The sequence below is a fragment of the Poecilia formosa genome, unplaced genomic scaffold (genome assembly GCF_000485575.1).
Source record: "Poecilia formosa unplaced genomic scaffold, Poecilia_formosa-5.1.2 Scaffold375, whole genome shotgun sequence".
NCBI lineage: Eukaryota > Metazoa > Chordata > Actinopteri > Cyprinodontiformes > Poeciliidae > Poecilia > Poecilia formosa.
The window spans coordinates 326,414-342,379 of record NW_006800314.1 but is presented as its reverse complement, the minus strand read 5'-3'; the positions used below and the strand labels follow the sequence as shown (position 1 = coordinate 342,379).

The following is a 15,966-nucleotide window of genomic DNA, read 5'->3' as shown; positions in this document are numbered from 1 at the left end:
TGTTTCACCCCACATCCAAAAGGCTTCTTTGGTTCTGAATACGGGTTGGAAATATCAAGGCTTGTAATTTATAGTCAAAACAAGGAAGCGAACAGGAACGTTAAAGTTACTATTAAGATCACATTGTTATCTGCTTTTCCTCTGTATTTGGTTCAGTGTTTGGTTTGTTGTCATTTGTGTGTACACAAGGATGATTGGCAGCGTTAAGACCTTCCTCCTTGCTCTGATTGGTTATCTCTCTCAGATTGTGCCAGTAATACATAGTGATAGTTGTAAGGAATATGTAAAAAAAATAAATAAATAAATAAATTTTAAGCACTTACAGGGGCCTCTAAAAAGAAATATTATAAAAAAAAAAAAAACTATTTTTTTAAGTTTTGGTTTTAACAATGAAATATCAAAAATGAATAAATGTAGAAAAGCACTTTTTAAAAAAATACAATGATTAGGTATAGGGAGCACAACTACATGTAAGTCGGCCATCTCTTGAGAAGCAGAGGGGACATTGTAGCAGGGAAGGAAGCTGAGGTTAAAGGTATAATCTACACTCAACTAGATTGGCAAAAGCTGGTTGTATTGTGAACCAGTCAGCAGTTCACTGCAGCCAGGTTCTGCTATCAAAACAGGACATACCGTTTCCTCCCGTGTGTACCACAGTATAATGCAAATCTGCAACTTAGCATTTGGTATTTTACCTCTTTCTGGTGATGAAGAGTTTCTTCTGGTTTCCTAAGTTCTTCATGACCTGTTTAAGTTTACCGAACACTTCGGTTTGTGTACCATAAGTAGTTCCTTCTGTCACGTAAATGACAAAAAGAAAGAAAACATGTGAACCAAAGGATGTTCTTTAAGTTTAAATAGAAGATTGGTCAGAAGTGGGGAAGTGCAACAACAGTAAGGAACTTGTGTAAAAATAAAAGTGGCTGCGCAGACAGATTTCCTCAATCTTGATGTCTGGATTAAGAAAACTGACACAGACGTACAAACCATCTGAAAATCATGAAGAGGAGTCTGGTTCTTGCTGTTGTCCTCGCTCTGGAAGGTAAATTCACCAAGATTTATTAATTCATCCCTTTCGAGTGTCCTCCTCTCTTTTCATCTTCTGTGGTTGAACATTTCTCTACAGTGGTTTAGAAACTCCACCGTCACTTCACTTAGTTCTTCTGGGGGTGGAAAACAACATTTAGGACTTTAATAAAAAATATAAATGAATGTCTACAGATGTACTGTTCATTTTTTTCTTCTGTAAAGTTTATCGCCCTGTGGAACACTGTAGAACATTTGAGCTGCGTTTAGTTGTGTCTGCTATCTTCTACTCTTTAAGTTAAATAAATTTAGCGAGTTTTAGATTTCGAACCTAAATGTCTGAGTTTGTGGAAGATAAATTTACAGTAGTAAGTTGTGTTAACATTTTTATTAATTTTCTCAAACCTCCAAGAGTTGAATAACTCTTGGAGGAATAAACTAGAGTTTTTTGGTTAAAGAAAAAAACTGAAAGTAGAAGAAGAGAGGAGTGAGAATCATTTCCCAGAGTGCTTAGCGGCATGTTTTTGTATCCTGAGACGGAAGTGCGTTACATTGATCTGACTCTTGTGTTTTATTAAGGCAAATGTTTATTTTAATGCAACTGACAGTTTGCAAAGCTTGAGGATAATGTCCTGTTCACACTAAATGTTTTCATAATAATGTTTATCAAATTTCATCATCAGGTCAGAAATTTTGTTCATGCAATTTGAAACAAGGCTTTAAATTATTCTAAAGTAAAATAAGTAGTTATATGAACTTGATATTGTAGTATTTTTTTTTTGTTTTTGTCTTGCATATTGTGACATAATTAATTAGCTTAAATTGTAGCATTAAGGTAAAACTCACCAGTCAAGATTAATGAGCTTAAAAAACAATATTTAGACAACTTGTCTCTTGTTGTTAAATCAGCTTCACGAACTTTTGCTTCTGAGTTAAAACCAATAAAATTTTCTTGCTGACTTGAATTGCATTTTCAATGCAGCTGGTGAGCTTTCGTTTTCAAGTATCTCTTTGGTATCTCTTTAATGTCGCAGTTTGCAGCAGTGAAAAGATAAACACAACATAAAAGTTAAAAACACAACATCTTGCACTTTATTTTCTATCACTGAAACTTACTTCATTTCAGTTTTTTTGTTTGTTTTTCGCTTATCTGCTGCTGGGATGCATGGCACCCTTATCTGTTGGCAGCGCTCGCAAATATACGTAAAAACCCCAACAGATAAATAAACCTTTGACTGCAGCACCGTAACCTCACAGCGAAAAACGCTGCTTTTCCCACACAGCGATCTTTGGGGACTTTGTCACTCACTGACGGTGGTGAGCTACTGGACGGTAGCCATGGCTACCAACCAGTGTTAGAGCGCTAACCTCTGACCCTCTGACCCCCACCAGCAGACAAGGTGTTTAAAAACGAAGCTTAAATTTACTGAGTTGTCTGGTGTTTTTTTGTTTTTTTTTTACAACAAAGTTAAAAAATATTCATACACCAAGAGTAATATCTGATTAACTATAAACACGCCACACCTTGACTGAACGCTTTTTGCCTTTCGTCTTCTGGAAACAAAAGCCAGTAACACTCAACTAAACCACTGAGTGAGAGATGAAAGAATGATGAAACTAATAATCTACGAAAAGGCAAAACTGTAAAAATAAGAAAAAAATGAACCAATAAAATGATACAATGATGTAACACTTCATCATGAACTGCCAAACCTGCTGTTTTTCTTTGTTTTGTTTTTTTTTTCAAAATAATTTGGAAATGAGGTCAAGTCTGTCTTTAACCAACTAAGATCAGTTTGGTCAAAGTGATTTCACTGTTTTGTCATGGCAAATGCAACATGTCTGTCAGCGAGGTTAGTGGTTAGCACTGTGGTCAACATGTCTGACACTCTTTACAGCTGCAAATTTATACATAAAATGCCAACAGTCCCTTTAAATTCTTTACTTGCGCTTATTTACGATGATTAATGATTTGTTAGGGGTGCCAGTGATGGTGTTACCAGAAAAAAACAAACAACAGCCCCAAAACCCCCAAAGCTGATGTTATCTCATACGTTTTTTTTTTCTCCACTGAATAAATGTTTCCAATATAATATTGGATTTTCCTGCTGCTGCAAAAGACAAACTTATTTAAGGCTTTGATCTTTGCTACGGGCACCGCTACGTGTTTATAGTACTAATCTGTGAAATTTACAAACGTCACATTTGGAGGATTTTATTTATTTATTTATTTATTTTGTCAAAAGTCTGATTGTCTTTATGTGTTTCTGTTTCTGTTTTCTTTTGTCTAGTGGTTTTTCAGACTGGAGCCATGTCTGTAACAGGAACTGAGGGGGGATCAGTCAAAATAACATGCTCTCATTCTTATGCCACCACCAATGTCAAATATTTCTGCAAAGGAGCGTGCAGTGAAGCAGACGTCCTGATAAAAAGCAGGCCCATGCAGCAAGAGGGGAAGTACTCTATAGAAGATAAAGGGAACACATTCTATGTAACAATATCAAAACTGGAAAAGGGCGACGAAGGAGTTTACTGGTGTGGCGTTGAGAGAGTCGGAGTGGACACGTACGACAAAGTGACCCTCTCTGTAGAAGAAGGCGAGTAAAGTTGTTGTAACATTGATGCCGTAATTATCACTTCTTCTCGAGATAAAAATATCAGCTCTGCTTCCTTTCACTGATGAGGAAGCTTCTCTGAACGGGTTTGTTTCATCTCAAAAGCATGTGACGAAATCATGAAACATGTCAAAGTTTTCTTTTTGCCTTCTGTTACAGAGAATCAAGGAAGCAGCCTGAAGACGTCGGATTCTAGTAAGCATTTCTGTTTCAGTGCCTTATCGATAAGAAAATGTGTTCTTATGAGTTTATCATTGCTGAGCTTGTTCTTCATTGGTTATGTTTGTTCCAGATAAGATGGTGTATCTTGGAACAGGTCTTGGTGTGGCGGTGCTGGCTCTGGCGACCGTCCTGCTGTCGTTCTTCAGACTCAGAAGAAGAGACGTCAGCACGTCTCAAGGTGCAAACCGCTGAAACACACCTTTTAGGTTGCATCAAACACACAGGACAAAGAGAAACTTGCCCATAACCAAACCTACTAGTTCATTTAAACATATGATGATCACAAGTAAAGCTGACAACATTTAACAGGTTTTCATTAAAATTTTAATTTTTCGACATTTTCTTTGGATATAAAAAAAAAAGACAAGAAATTTTATTCTGCCCTTTATCTTTATTTATTATTTTGAGATTTTTCCAAACTCTTTTCTACAGCTTGTGGGGCCAAAGCTGAAGATCGATCATAATTAGGTCTGTAGGTTGATTTCAGGCAGTTTCTCTGGCTCACATCACTTAGGATGTAATATGAAGTGATGGAATAAGTGATTAAAGACATTCACGACTTTAAAAGCAATCTTCAATTACCATTTTAGTATCTACTAAAATTTGCTTATACTGGAAGAACAAATACAGTGGAGTATTAGGACCATGCTACAAAAAACTAAGAAATAAATGAGAATAAAGTCAAGAACTTTACTTTATAAAGAATTTTATAAAGTCAAAATATTAGGACTTTATTCTTGTAATTGTATTTTTTTAAATTGTCTTAGCATGGCCCTAATACTCCATCGTATTCAAATGTCTACATAAAAACGTATTTGTAGCAGAACGAAGCAGTGAACACACTTATCATTTGATCACAGAGAAAAAAAATGTGAGCAAATGATGTGTCGCATTTTGTTGCTTTTGTAACCTACTCTTGCTTCGTGTTTATCTAATGTATGAATGTTGTTTGGTTTGTGGAGGGATTCAGAACTTCTCTGTGTTTCCTCAACCTGTTCAGGAAAAAATGATGGCGTTACATATTCGAAGCCCTCGATCCAGAAGAAATCCCAACATGCCAACGCCGCTTCGTCAGTCAGTGAGGAGAAAGGAGCAGGTTTCAGGATCAACGCGGATCAGCCGGAGGTTCTGTACTCCAACATCCGTTCAGGGCCTCAGGTCCAGTCAGACGACCTCTGCTATTCCACCATCAGCTTCAGCGAACAGCCAGCCTGCAGCGCTGCCTCTCCTCAAAACGAACTAACCACATACTCATTTGTTAAATCCAAACCTGCAGGCTCGGCCAGCTGAACAGCTTTAATGTTCAAATATAAGTTTTTACATCTTTGACTGAGAAAATTATATCTAGTGATTATAGCAGATGTTTTTAAGTTTATCCTTGTGTTTTGTTTTGTGTCCTATAGATCAAAATGTGATCGATAGGCTCAGTTGTCAGCTGTGTTTTTTCTTTAAATTATCATTAATTATTTCAAATGCACAGCACAAAAAGATACAAAAATGTACAATATTTTTATTTAATTATTTAGTTTCATACTCATCTTTTTTCCTTCTTGTTACCTTTGAATACTTTTAGAGTTTTTTTTTTCATCTTCCTCTTAAAGCAAGACATTAATTTGACAGAAAATTACAATTTAGGCTAAATGGTTTCATACATGCAAACTCAAAAGGAACAAAGAAATAATCCAACATATTTAAGCCAAAACCCTCTGTTCATGTAAACTCATAACAATACTGCCATCTAGTGGACAGTTTCTAATTGACAAAGGAATATATTGTTTTTTTCCGTCTTTCTTCATTAGTTGCGCTGCATTGCAGCACATTTTATGCCTTAGAAGTTTCAGTGGTAATCTCCCTTTTTTATTTCTTTTAGAACAGATCACATATAAATAGATGTTTTTAATGTTTTTTTTTTATTTGATCACTCATTCAAATTCTAAAATTATTTCAATAAATTGGTTGAGTCCAAATCTTCATTATTTTAAAATCACCTTGTAGGTGACATATTCTCAAATCAAGAGCATAACTTTTTTTGCCATTAAGTTTTATCAACAAAAAAAAAATCTTACACACATTTAAAAGTTAAGAGGTAAACCAGACTTTTGTTTAAAAAAAAAAGCCTTCCAGACTAACATGGCCCCAATACTACAGGTTTTTTTTTTTTTTTTTTACATGATATATGTTATTATCTAGTAATCAATCTCTATAACTTGGCTATGAGCAAATGTTTAGCATGAATGTAAGAAATCCAAAAACAAAAACACAAAAAAACTCTTCATAAATAGTTATAAAGAACATGTGAGTATAAATTTAAATAACTTAAATCATTGCTGACTATAAGAAATAACATGCAGCATGTTGGTGAGATGATTTGAACACACAGCTGAATAACTAACGTTACGCATTTCTGACTCTGTTTGTCTCCACTTCCTGTTATGGAAACATACAAATGATTTAAAGTTCTGTGGAAGAATTGGGTTACAAATGCAAACAGCTTTCTTTTTTCATATCAAACAGGTTGTTAGTTTGTAAAATAGATGTATGTCACATCAGTGGTGGAAAAAGATGTGGAGTAATTTACTTTCAATAGGCCCAAGTAACATTTAGGATTTTGTTAGATTCTTATCAAACTAAAATCTTCTTTCCTTCCAAACTCAGGGCAAAAGTTCAACGTTGCTGAAGTGCCCATTTAAAAAAAAAAAAAAAAAAACATTTTAATGCTATGCTTCTCTGACAGAGGTCCAGATTGAACAGAAATTATTCTCACTCAATGCTGTCAAGTACATAACCTGTGTAAATTACTTCCACATTCTAGGAATTTACATATCCGTTGCTATTTGTGTCCTCAAGTTGACCAAGTTTTTGCGGCTTCACATTCTGAAAGAGTAATGAATTTCCATTCTCTGAGAAAATAAGAGATGAATTCATCCTTCCATCAAATGAACAGCATAAGTTGTTCTTTGATTAAACCACCAAGAAATTTAAACCCACATTTATCTTTGTCACATAAATCCCAACAAATAAAAGTTGCAGCAGAACAAAATGTGTGTCAGGGACTCTGACACGGCTCGTCTGAAAAAATGCCTTTATCTGGACTCATCTGGTAATAAAACTGGATTAGTGCTTCCATGGAAAAATAATATCCTTCACCTCAAACGTCAGTAATATGGGAGATCTTCTTCAGCGAAGTGCCAGGCTACGTTCACACATACCAGAGAAAATCAACACAGTCAAAATTCAAACATGTTCCTTATTATAGCCTGAGCTTTGAATATTCCACTTTTACCTCGGGGTGTAATATGCTGAGATAATGTGCAACATGAAACTAAATAGCTCGTATTTATTTTCATAATGATTTTCGATCCAAAGATAAGTCGTACACTGCAGACATTGTTCAGTGAAGCGGAGCCGTGTTTTAGTCACATGAAGCAGGTGGAGGTTCACTCTGCGTATGAGTCAGGTCCCAGCTTTCTCTTCTGCATTTCTTCTCCTTCTCACGTCGGAGGCAGATGCTCTGATGACAGATGACATGCAAATGCATCGAGTCCTGTAGAAGAAAGGAGAAGTTGAAACGATAATTTTAAAAAAACCCCAAAAATTCGAAACGGTCACAGATCTGACTTCCTGAGGAGAAGTTTTAGGCCAATATTAGTTTCAGTTCAAGCAGTTTTGAACTCCACCATGAGGATATATTTTACAACTATTGTCTGGTTGCTGACAGGTAAGAGCATTTTATTTTATTTTATTTTTTTACATTATAAAGTGATTTGGGACTTAAACATGTTAAGTGTGTGAAAATGAAATTACTTTTGGTGAATTTTTCATGACAGTCAGTGGAGATTTATTTGTAGAGGAGGAAAATGATGAAGCGCCTCTCAACACTGCTGTAAATTGGTCACACTGTAAGTACGTTGGTCGTAAAACATGCTTTGAAATGTCTTTACAAATGGTATCAGGAGCAAATCAGAAATTAAGAAGAAACAATGTGCTTAAGAACACAGTTGTGTTACATTTATTAACTATCTACTTTTCACTGCTTTGTATTTCAGCAACAGTAGAAAAATGGTGCGTCAGCGCGTACTTACAGTTACTGAAAACAACAAAACATATCTAGACAGGTTTAAGCGCAGTAATGTATTTTACTCAGACACGCCAAGAATAATAATTAGCAATCACGGCCTTATTCTGAATCATAAATGGATTCTAAATGTTAACAGTCAGCTTAAAACAAACCAAAACGTGCCTTTAATAAACATAAGCGATCATGACTCTACTCTTTAATTCTCCCAAAGGCGACAGTGCAACAGTGGAGCAAACAGCACGCCCTGGAGAGTCTGTTTCCATCACCTGCAAATATTCACAAGCCACTGAAAACGGCATCAAACACTTCTGCAGAGGCGATGGAAACTTCAGCTGGACAAAGATGATTTCAGCGCAGCATTCAAACTACACAAAACGGGAAAAGATTTCCCTCAGCGTTGATAAACAGCGAGGACTGTTCGAGGTGAACATCTTCACGGTGACTCAGGAGGATTCGGGCAAATACCGGTGTGCCCTGGAAGAAAATGATATAATCACTTGTTTACAGGAAGTCGTCCTCCATGTTCTGAGTGAGTACTGATCTGAATTAGTGGATCGCTGTTTAAGAAATTATCAACACAATGCGGCCTTATAAAAACAGAGTACATAGGGTTACTCCAGTGGCGCAAGTACACATTATTCAGGTGGATGCGAAAACATAATCGGTGCGTCGCCCCCTCCAGACGGGCTTTTGGCGCCCCCTCTGGTGCTGCGCCCCTATGCGTTGCATACGCTGCATACCCACTTTTTGCGCCTCTGGGTTACTCTGAAGTTATGAGATCTGAAAAATCTCCAAATAACATTAGACTAATAATAATGTATCAGGTTGAAATGGTGTTGAGCAGTTCATCCTCCGACACTTGGCTTAATGTGGTTGAGAAAGCTATAAAACGTGTCAAATAGGCCATCTGAAATGCTCAAACAGTGTTTGTTTATAAGCATCCATCTGAAGTCTGGCTTTTTGCAGACATTTATGTGCAGTGAAGCTTGCTGCCATGCTAGCTTAATATTGATATGTTCTCTCTGTGTTTTATAGGGCTTATTGATAGTTTGTCCGGTAACATAATTTCAATCAGGGTCCAGCTGAATTATGCATAGATAAAACTAACAAAAAAAATCCACTTCATAAATTTGGTGCAAGTCACACAACACAGATAGGTTGCTTGCTACCACAGCCTCCCTTTCACTGTTAATGTTGTTGTAAAGGGTGAAAAAAATACTTAAGACCCCTTGAAACCAGAGCTGTTTGTTTTGGTGCCGTTATATGTTTCTTCACATATTTACTTCTATGAGTTAAGTTTATTTTTTAAGATGGGCTTTTTTAAATTGTACATCAAGTAATGCTTCTTATGCTTTTTGTCACTTATACTTTGTTGTTGTTCAGACCCGTTTACAGTCCCGACCTACAGCAGAAAGGGAGAGTCACCACCTCAACCTGAGCAGATTATTACACCACCAACACGAGTGAGGACTTACAGGGGTTCTGATTGTGGTTCTAGTTGTGGTAAGAAACACCTGCTATTTGTTTCCACCCATACATGTAAATGCCTCCTCTATCATTTATGCATACATTTTATAAACTGGAAAACTCATATATTTAAGACAGTACTTTAATGGAGTGGTAATAGGATTATAATATTACAAAACAATTAACACAATAAACTTGATTCTATTAATTATATTTTTGTATATTTAACAATACTGCAGCATGAATATGTGTTTTCATTACTATACAGAATGAAACCGTAAAATGAAGGAAAGCTTTCTGATGTTGTTCGCTGCTCTCTGTGTCTTGAGGCCATTACTTTCATCCTTGGCTCAAATCAAAAGCTCACAATTAGTAGATTCAAATTGTGACTTCTAAGTTAATGTTGTAAGGATCATTAAGGCCTCTTACAGATAAAGTAATTTTGAATTTACCAACATCTTTCTTCTGACAGAAAGCAATATTAACATTTTGAGTACTGACACTGTTATGAGAACTAAAGATTAGAAAGATCAGACGTCAAAGACTTGAAGTTTATCACCAAAGTTAAATTCTTCAAAACAGAAACTTACAAAAACCTGATCAGCAATTACGAGAAAAGTTTGACTGCTGTCAAGCCAGTAAGGATTTTGTTTATTTCATCATAATAAAATAAAGAAGTGTTGAATTAAATTGAACGAATAAAACTTTAATCGACAGCTTGTCATATTTTTCAGTAAATTCACACTACCTACATATCTAATTCCCTATCAGATATGCAACATGCCTAGGTCAGTCTCTCTGTTTGATTGAAATTAATATGGACTTACACGGTCATAATGTATCAGTAAAGAGACACAGCTATCACTTTAAGCAAAATCCTAGAAAGAACATAAATGGGATGGGTTTTTTTGTTGTTTTTTTTAAGAGGTAGTGATTTATTCTGGAGGGACCCGTCATTCTGGTACGTTGCCCTGTCACGACTGCCCAGAATAATGCCAAGGCTGATCTAGTGAGCCTCTCCTTACCAATTTGTCCCAATGTTCCTCGTTTCTGTAGTACACAACAAGAATGCAGCCAAGTGCAAATTTAGCATCACCATAATTGTGAGCCAACTGGTGGAATTGATCAAATGCTGTCACGGTTTTGTTTAAATCTGTTAAAAATATAAAATAAAAATAGAAAATTGTCGATCTATCTGTCAACTGTTGGTTTTAAAAGCGTGTAGAAATCACAATATGGTTGACTAAAAAAAGAAAAGAAAAGAAAAGAAGAGAAAAGAAAAGAAAAGAAAAGAAAAGAAAAGAAAAGAAAAGAAAAGAAAAGAAAAGAAAAGAAAAGAAAAGAAAACCCTCCTCTGGCCCAATTTCATAAAATTTTATGGAACTACCACCACTACAAAGCTATGAAATGTCAAAGAGGCAAAACACAGAGAAAAATCCCACCTGTCTGCAGGTGGTTTAGTGATTTTGTCCAGTCTTTATAATATGTTATATTTTTGCAAGGTAATCCAAAACTGCCACTGTACTGGCATGTTTTGTAACCTACTGAGGGCATACAAGTAGGATAAGGTAAATATGAGTGGCAAACATATGAGCAAACCAACAAAATGAAACCGTTTTAGCAAAATCTAAATTGACTAGAACCAGATGAAGTTCTAAAGATCGTCTTTGTTTCTGTTTGTTTGCATTGTAACTCTATGTCTGCTATTGTCATGATCCATGTTTCTGTCTATTTATTTTTAGAGTTTTCTGTGTTCAGGTCCTTCCTATGAGTCTCTGTCTCTGCCTTCCCCTTGATTGTTCCCAGGAGTTTCTCATTCCCTTGATTACCCCGTGTGTATTTAAGTCCACCTGTTGTCTTTGTCTCTTGTCGGGTCCTTGTCTAACGTCAAATGTACGTCTATGTCCTTGATTGTTAGTCTGCTGGCACAGTAGAACTGCAAAGTCCTGTGCCGGCATTAGCTTGTCATGTCAGTCTTTGTTTAGTACATTTGCTACTGGTGTTGAGCGCTAGCTTTATTCTCTGCCGTGCTGCCTGTATTGGACTGTTCCAAGCATCATTATTATTAAACATATCATCATGTTCACCATACCTGGATCTCAGCGTCAATCCTCACCACCACCAAACCACCATTTATGACAGCTATTTGTGGTTCATTTAGGTGGACAAGATAACAGAGGACTACCACCAGGTAAAGGGAGATTTATTATTGCTCTGCAAAAACATTTTGGTAATTTTAAGTGATTTTAAAATCATTTTTAGAATGATTTTTAAATGTTTATGTTTGCACTGAAATATTGTCTTTTAATTGTACTTATCTCTTTTAGATGATGAACAACAAGAAAACAAATTGGGTAAAGAGAAATTTATTGCTCTACAAAAACATTTTAGTCATTTTAAAAATTATTTTAAAATCATTTTTAAATGTTTGTGTGTTTGCACTGAAATATTGTCTTTTAATTGTACTTATCTCAGACAGTGAACAAGAAAACAAACTACGAGGTAAAGAGATTTGTTATTGCTCTACAAAAACATTTTAAAGTCATTTTAAAATCATTTTTAGAATGATTTTTAAAGGTGTGTTTGCACTGAAATATTGTCGTTTAATTGTACTTATCTTTTAGACGGTGAACAAGGAAACGAAACACTACCACCAAGTAAAGAAGGATTTACTATGGCTCTACAAAAACATTTTGAAATTGTTTCTTTATGCTGCAACTCTGTGCCTGTTAGTTGTGCTTATCTCTTTAACATGGTGAACGTGACAGGAACAGAATAAAAGTGTTATAAACGCAGAATTACAACGCTGAACAGTTCCTAGGAGTTTTCACTGTAGCATGACGTCTTGAAAAGACTAATTGCTAATTTATCCAAATTAATGTTGTGTTCCTGCTGTTTTTGTTTGCAGAAGCGATTGCTGGCATTGTGTGTGGTGGTGTGATCGTGGTGGTGCTTGCAGTTGTCTTAATACGCTGCAGACGGAAACTCTGCAACAGACGAGGTCAGGGGTGGCTGTGTAAAAAAAAAAACAAAACACTGTTCTAATTCAATTGCAATCGTAAGCATGGTTTTTCATTTAGCAGTTTGGGAACTTAAAACTCAGATTTTGCCCCTATAAATTCATGAAAACTGACTTGCAAGTTATTTGCGCAGATGTAACATAAATATCCTGAAGCTATATTTAAATATTCACTATTTTTGCATGTTGTGCTTTAGGGGAAACATCGGAGCCGAAGATAAACACAGTACAAAGCGCAGAGGTCCGCATTTGTGTCTCATTTACATTTGATAACAGGAGCGCGTTTCTCGTCACTACTCTGGAACTCGTCCTAATTGTTGTTCTGTTTTCCAGACAACTGATGGAGATCACCAATATGACGAGATACAGACGCAGAACAAAGAAGCAAAAACAGTCTGCACTCTTTATTCCACAGTGAACCCACCTGCAGACCAGCTGCACTACGCCAGCGTCAATATCGAGGGCGGAGAGCCCAGAACTGGTAGTGATCAAAATGACTCTTCACACCCTCCAGCAGAGACCACTCTCTACTCTACGGTCGCAAAGCTCGGAGAAGAGTAGCCAAACTTCCTGTGTTTTCTGAAACATGTTGTAGAGAATTTGATCTTTTTCTGGGTACTTGACAGTGGCGTCCCCAAGCGGTGGGTTGGAGGGGGCATGACCTCCACTTGAAAAATGCCGAAAAATGTAGTTTTTCATAGCAAGGCATATAGTTATCTTCTTCAATGAAGATATAAATGTAAACAGGCAATGTAAATAAATGAAATTCCTATATTTTCTGTTGTGACTCCCTAAAATGGGCACCCGATGAGAATTTTCAGGGGTGCCACTGAGACATGGAGAAACTGCTGCAAGGATTTTTAAAGAAGGAATGTCTTGCATCAAGGAACCTTTTTGTTTTTTTTTATTCCTAACCCTACAGAGAAGCTGCCAGGAGCATCAGCTCCAGCCACTTGTGAATGGCGGAGAATCTAGAGGAGGGCAAATCCAGAACTCTGACCAGCTGAGCCTGAAACCTGCTGTTACTGCTACTTCAAGAGGCCGCTGAACATATCGTCTGCAGACTTTATGGGATGGTGGACTTGCAGAGGTGCTAGTGAACTATGGGAGATGAAGGCTGCTACCGGAATGGATATGCTGATTCATTGTTTTGTTTGCCTGTGAATAAGTAGAACTCTGCAGCTCTGGAGTCAGAACTGCATTTGGAGCTTTTTTTTTTTTTTTTTACTAATTTCATGCATTAATGTCTATTCTCTGACTTTTTTTTTTTTTTTTACTTGATTTTAGGTATATTGTTTGACTTACCAAATATTGGATAGAATTAAAAGGTAATTTCCCTTCAGAAATATTTTTCCCTTGTTTTGCATGTACTCTGAACCTGAGTTTCATAAATCACAATGAATTACAAATGGAAAAGAATGTTAGTATCTTATTTTTAAGAAAAAAAAAATTTGATTACCCAGGACATATATTAACAAGACTGAAGTCACAACTCTCCATAATAAATTACACAAAATTTGCAACATAATGTGACACTGAGTTGGATTTTTTTATTTATTTTATTTTAGATTTCCTGCAATGTTTGAGATAATTTCTCTGGCCATTTTCAGCATTTTATTAACTTTTACCCTTTATAAATTAGAAGATATAATCACTTGTTTTCAATTTTGGTTTATTTATTTTTTTATCCTAGCATTGAAGGTTTTAGGCGCTAATATTTTATGACAAATAAGTACTGTACCGTTTTTCTGTGTTCTACAGCGCCATCTTGTGGATAGTTGTGGAGTTATTAATGACGGATTTTTCTCTGCCGTCCTCTCAGTTCGTATCTCTTCTTATTCAGTCTAGCCTCATCTATTATTGCAAATAAATACTTTGGCAGATACAATTTACAAAAATTACAACAACGTAATTAATAAGGCCGGTTTCACTTTGTACCGTTTTAATTGCGTAGTGAATGTGGCGTTTAAAATATGTAAACGACTTCCATCCATCCATCCATCCATTTTCTGTACACCCTTGTTCCTTAGTGGGGTCGGGAGGGTTGCTGGTTCCCATCCCCAGCTAACGTTCCGGGCTGCAGGCGGGGTCACCCTGGACAGGTCGCCAGTCTGTCGCAGGGCGTAAACGACTTCCTGTCTCATTAAGTATACAAACTTTCGTCCGTTCAGTCTGCCGCTGTTAGAGTAGACGAACAACGCCACCAAGTGGATATTATGTGTCTTATCCTAACATGTATAATTAGCCTGTTAGAAATTAGAAAGACGAGGAAAGCAGCTATGAACAGTAATGTTTACCTCTTAGCCAGCATTTGGTTTTTCAGTTAATCTTTCCCAAAGTGAAGAAGTAAATAAACTAAATGCTCCCTCTGAAAGAGGGGAGTTAAGGTGATCCACTTTTCTGAATTTAGACTGGATTGTAGAATTCAGTTTTGTTTTATAGAGACCAGTAGAGACATGGTTAAAATAATCGGATATACTGAAAATAAACGCATGAGTTTTTCAATGAGTTTTTATGTGGTAAGAAACTTTTAATTGCTTCTCGGCCTTTTGGCTAAGACAGCGGTCCCCTCCATCGGGCGGTGACAGCGGTAGTCTTTGTGACTTGGCTGTTATCACTGATTTAGAGGTTCATTAAATTTTGTCCCCGGTTGAGATGCTGATCGCTGAACAGTGAAAAATATCTCCTCCTTTGAGTACCTGGTTTTATTTATGTATTGGTTCTTAACAAAGGTTTTAGCCTTTAACTGGTGGTGTCTCCTCCATGGCGGCTACTCATGTCGGCATGCAGAGGCACCACAGTGTTTGCTTTTCATTCAACGAACAAGGTAAGTCAACAAGAATGTCAAGATTGGATTTCTCAAGAAAATTGATTTGGCAAACACTGAAGTTTCAGTCAGATGACCTGAATTGTATCCTGACCCTGCCTTTCAACAGAGGATACGACATAAGTTTTCGTTCTGACGCTTTATTGAAAGAATTTTGCCCTGGTGAAAAAGTAATATACTAAGTATGTTCAATTTTAACATACTTGAGCATACTTTAAGACAGATTAATCATGAGTATACTTCAAGTTCACTTAGGATTAGAATTTTACTGTACATATTGAAAGCACAAAGTAAACTATGAACACATTATTTGCTTTGTTAAACAACATTACATCAAGTTCCACTATTAAGATTATTTTTTTTATTCTTTGCCATTTTAACATTCTATTAATGTTATCTATTTAAATTCTATTTTGAGCATATATTTTAAAATGTACACAAAATATATTTAAAAGATATTTTAAAATATTTAAAATATCTTTTAAATATACATTTGGATAAGTGTATATTTACACTTAAATATGGATAAGTGTATCCATATTTACACTTGGGCAAATACATATTTTGTTCACTTAAAGTATACTTTTATGTAATATATTTCTTAAAAGTGTATTTTGGTACAATTTTATTTAAATATGTTTAAAGTTAATATGTCAAAATTGGTACAAGCATACTTTTAGTATACTTTGTATATATTTATAGGTAGTACACT

The 15,966-nt window shown here is 36.0% G+C and overlaps 2 protein-coding genes across 3 annotated transcripts; both read left to right on the top strand.

The window, feature by feature from the left end:
• The first annotated feature begins 741 nt into the window (after positions 1-741).
• LOC103154157 (CMRF35-like molecule 4) lies at positions 742-5,365 on the top strand. Of its 2 annotated transcripts, none has more exons than XM_007575349.2 (5): positions 742-1,042; positions 3,318-3,623; positions 3,801-3,836; positions 3,958-4,041; positions 4,864-5,365. In XM_007575349.2, exons 1-5 carry the CDS (start codon positions 1,000-1,002, stop codon positions 5,151-5,153), a joined length of 759 nt encoding a protein of 252 aa, XP_007575411.1. In that variant the 5' UTR covers positions 742-999; the 3' UTR covers positions 5,154-5,365. The 2 variants fall into 2 exon arrangements, with proteins under 2 accessions (XP_007575411.1, XP_007575410.1); XM_007575348.2 differs by having other exon boundaries at positions 743-1,042; positions 3,934-4,041.
• A 75-nt stretch (positions 5,366-5,440) lies between these two features.
• On the top strand, positions 5,441-13,953 carry LOC103154174 (CMRF35-like molecule 8). The gene is made up of 10 exons (XM_016662484.1): positions 5,441-7,581; positions 7,691-7,762; positions 8,153-8,470; positions 9,325-9,444; positions 11,570-11,599; positions 11,884-11,910; positions 12,033-12,065; positions 12,317-12,409; positions 12,625-12,668; positions 12,761-13,953. Exons 1-10 carry the CDS (start codon positions 7,542-7,544, stop codon positions 12,986-12,988), a joined length of 1,005 nt encoding a protein of 334 aa, XP_016517970.1. The 5' UTR covers positions 5,441-7,541; the 3' UTR covers positions 12,989-13,953.
• The last annotated feature ends 2,013 nt before the right edge of the window (positions 13,954-15,966 follow it).

Bases quoted from the DNA above. Each gene is read 5' to 3' on its own strand.
- LOC103154157 (XM_007575348.2), top strand. From the start codon at position 1,000: ATGAAGAGGAGTCTGGTTCTTGCTGTTGTCCTCGCTCTGGAAG. The intron at 1,043-3,317 runs GTAAATTCACCA...TCTTTTGTCTAG, and splicing joins TGTTGTCCTCGCTCTGGAAG to TGGTTTTTCAGACTGGAGCC. The intron at 4,042-4,863 runs GTGCAAACCGCT...CAACCTGTTCAG, and splicing joins AGACGTCAGCACGTCTCAAG to GAAAAAATGATGGCGTTACA.
- LOC103154174 (XM_016662484.1), top strand. From the start codon at position 7,542: ATGAGGATATATTTTACAACTATTGTCTGGTTGCTGACAG. The intron at 11,600-11,883 runs GTAAAGGGAGAT...TACTTATCTCAG, and splicing joins TAACAGAGGACTACCACCAG to ACAGTGAACAAGAAAACAAA. The intron at 12,410-12,624 runs GTCAGGGGTGGC...GTTGTGCTTTAG, and splicing joins GAAACTCTGCAACAGACGAG to GGGAAACATCGGAGCCGAAG.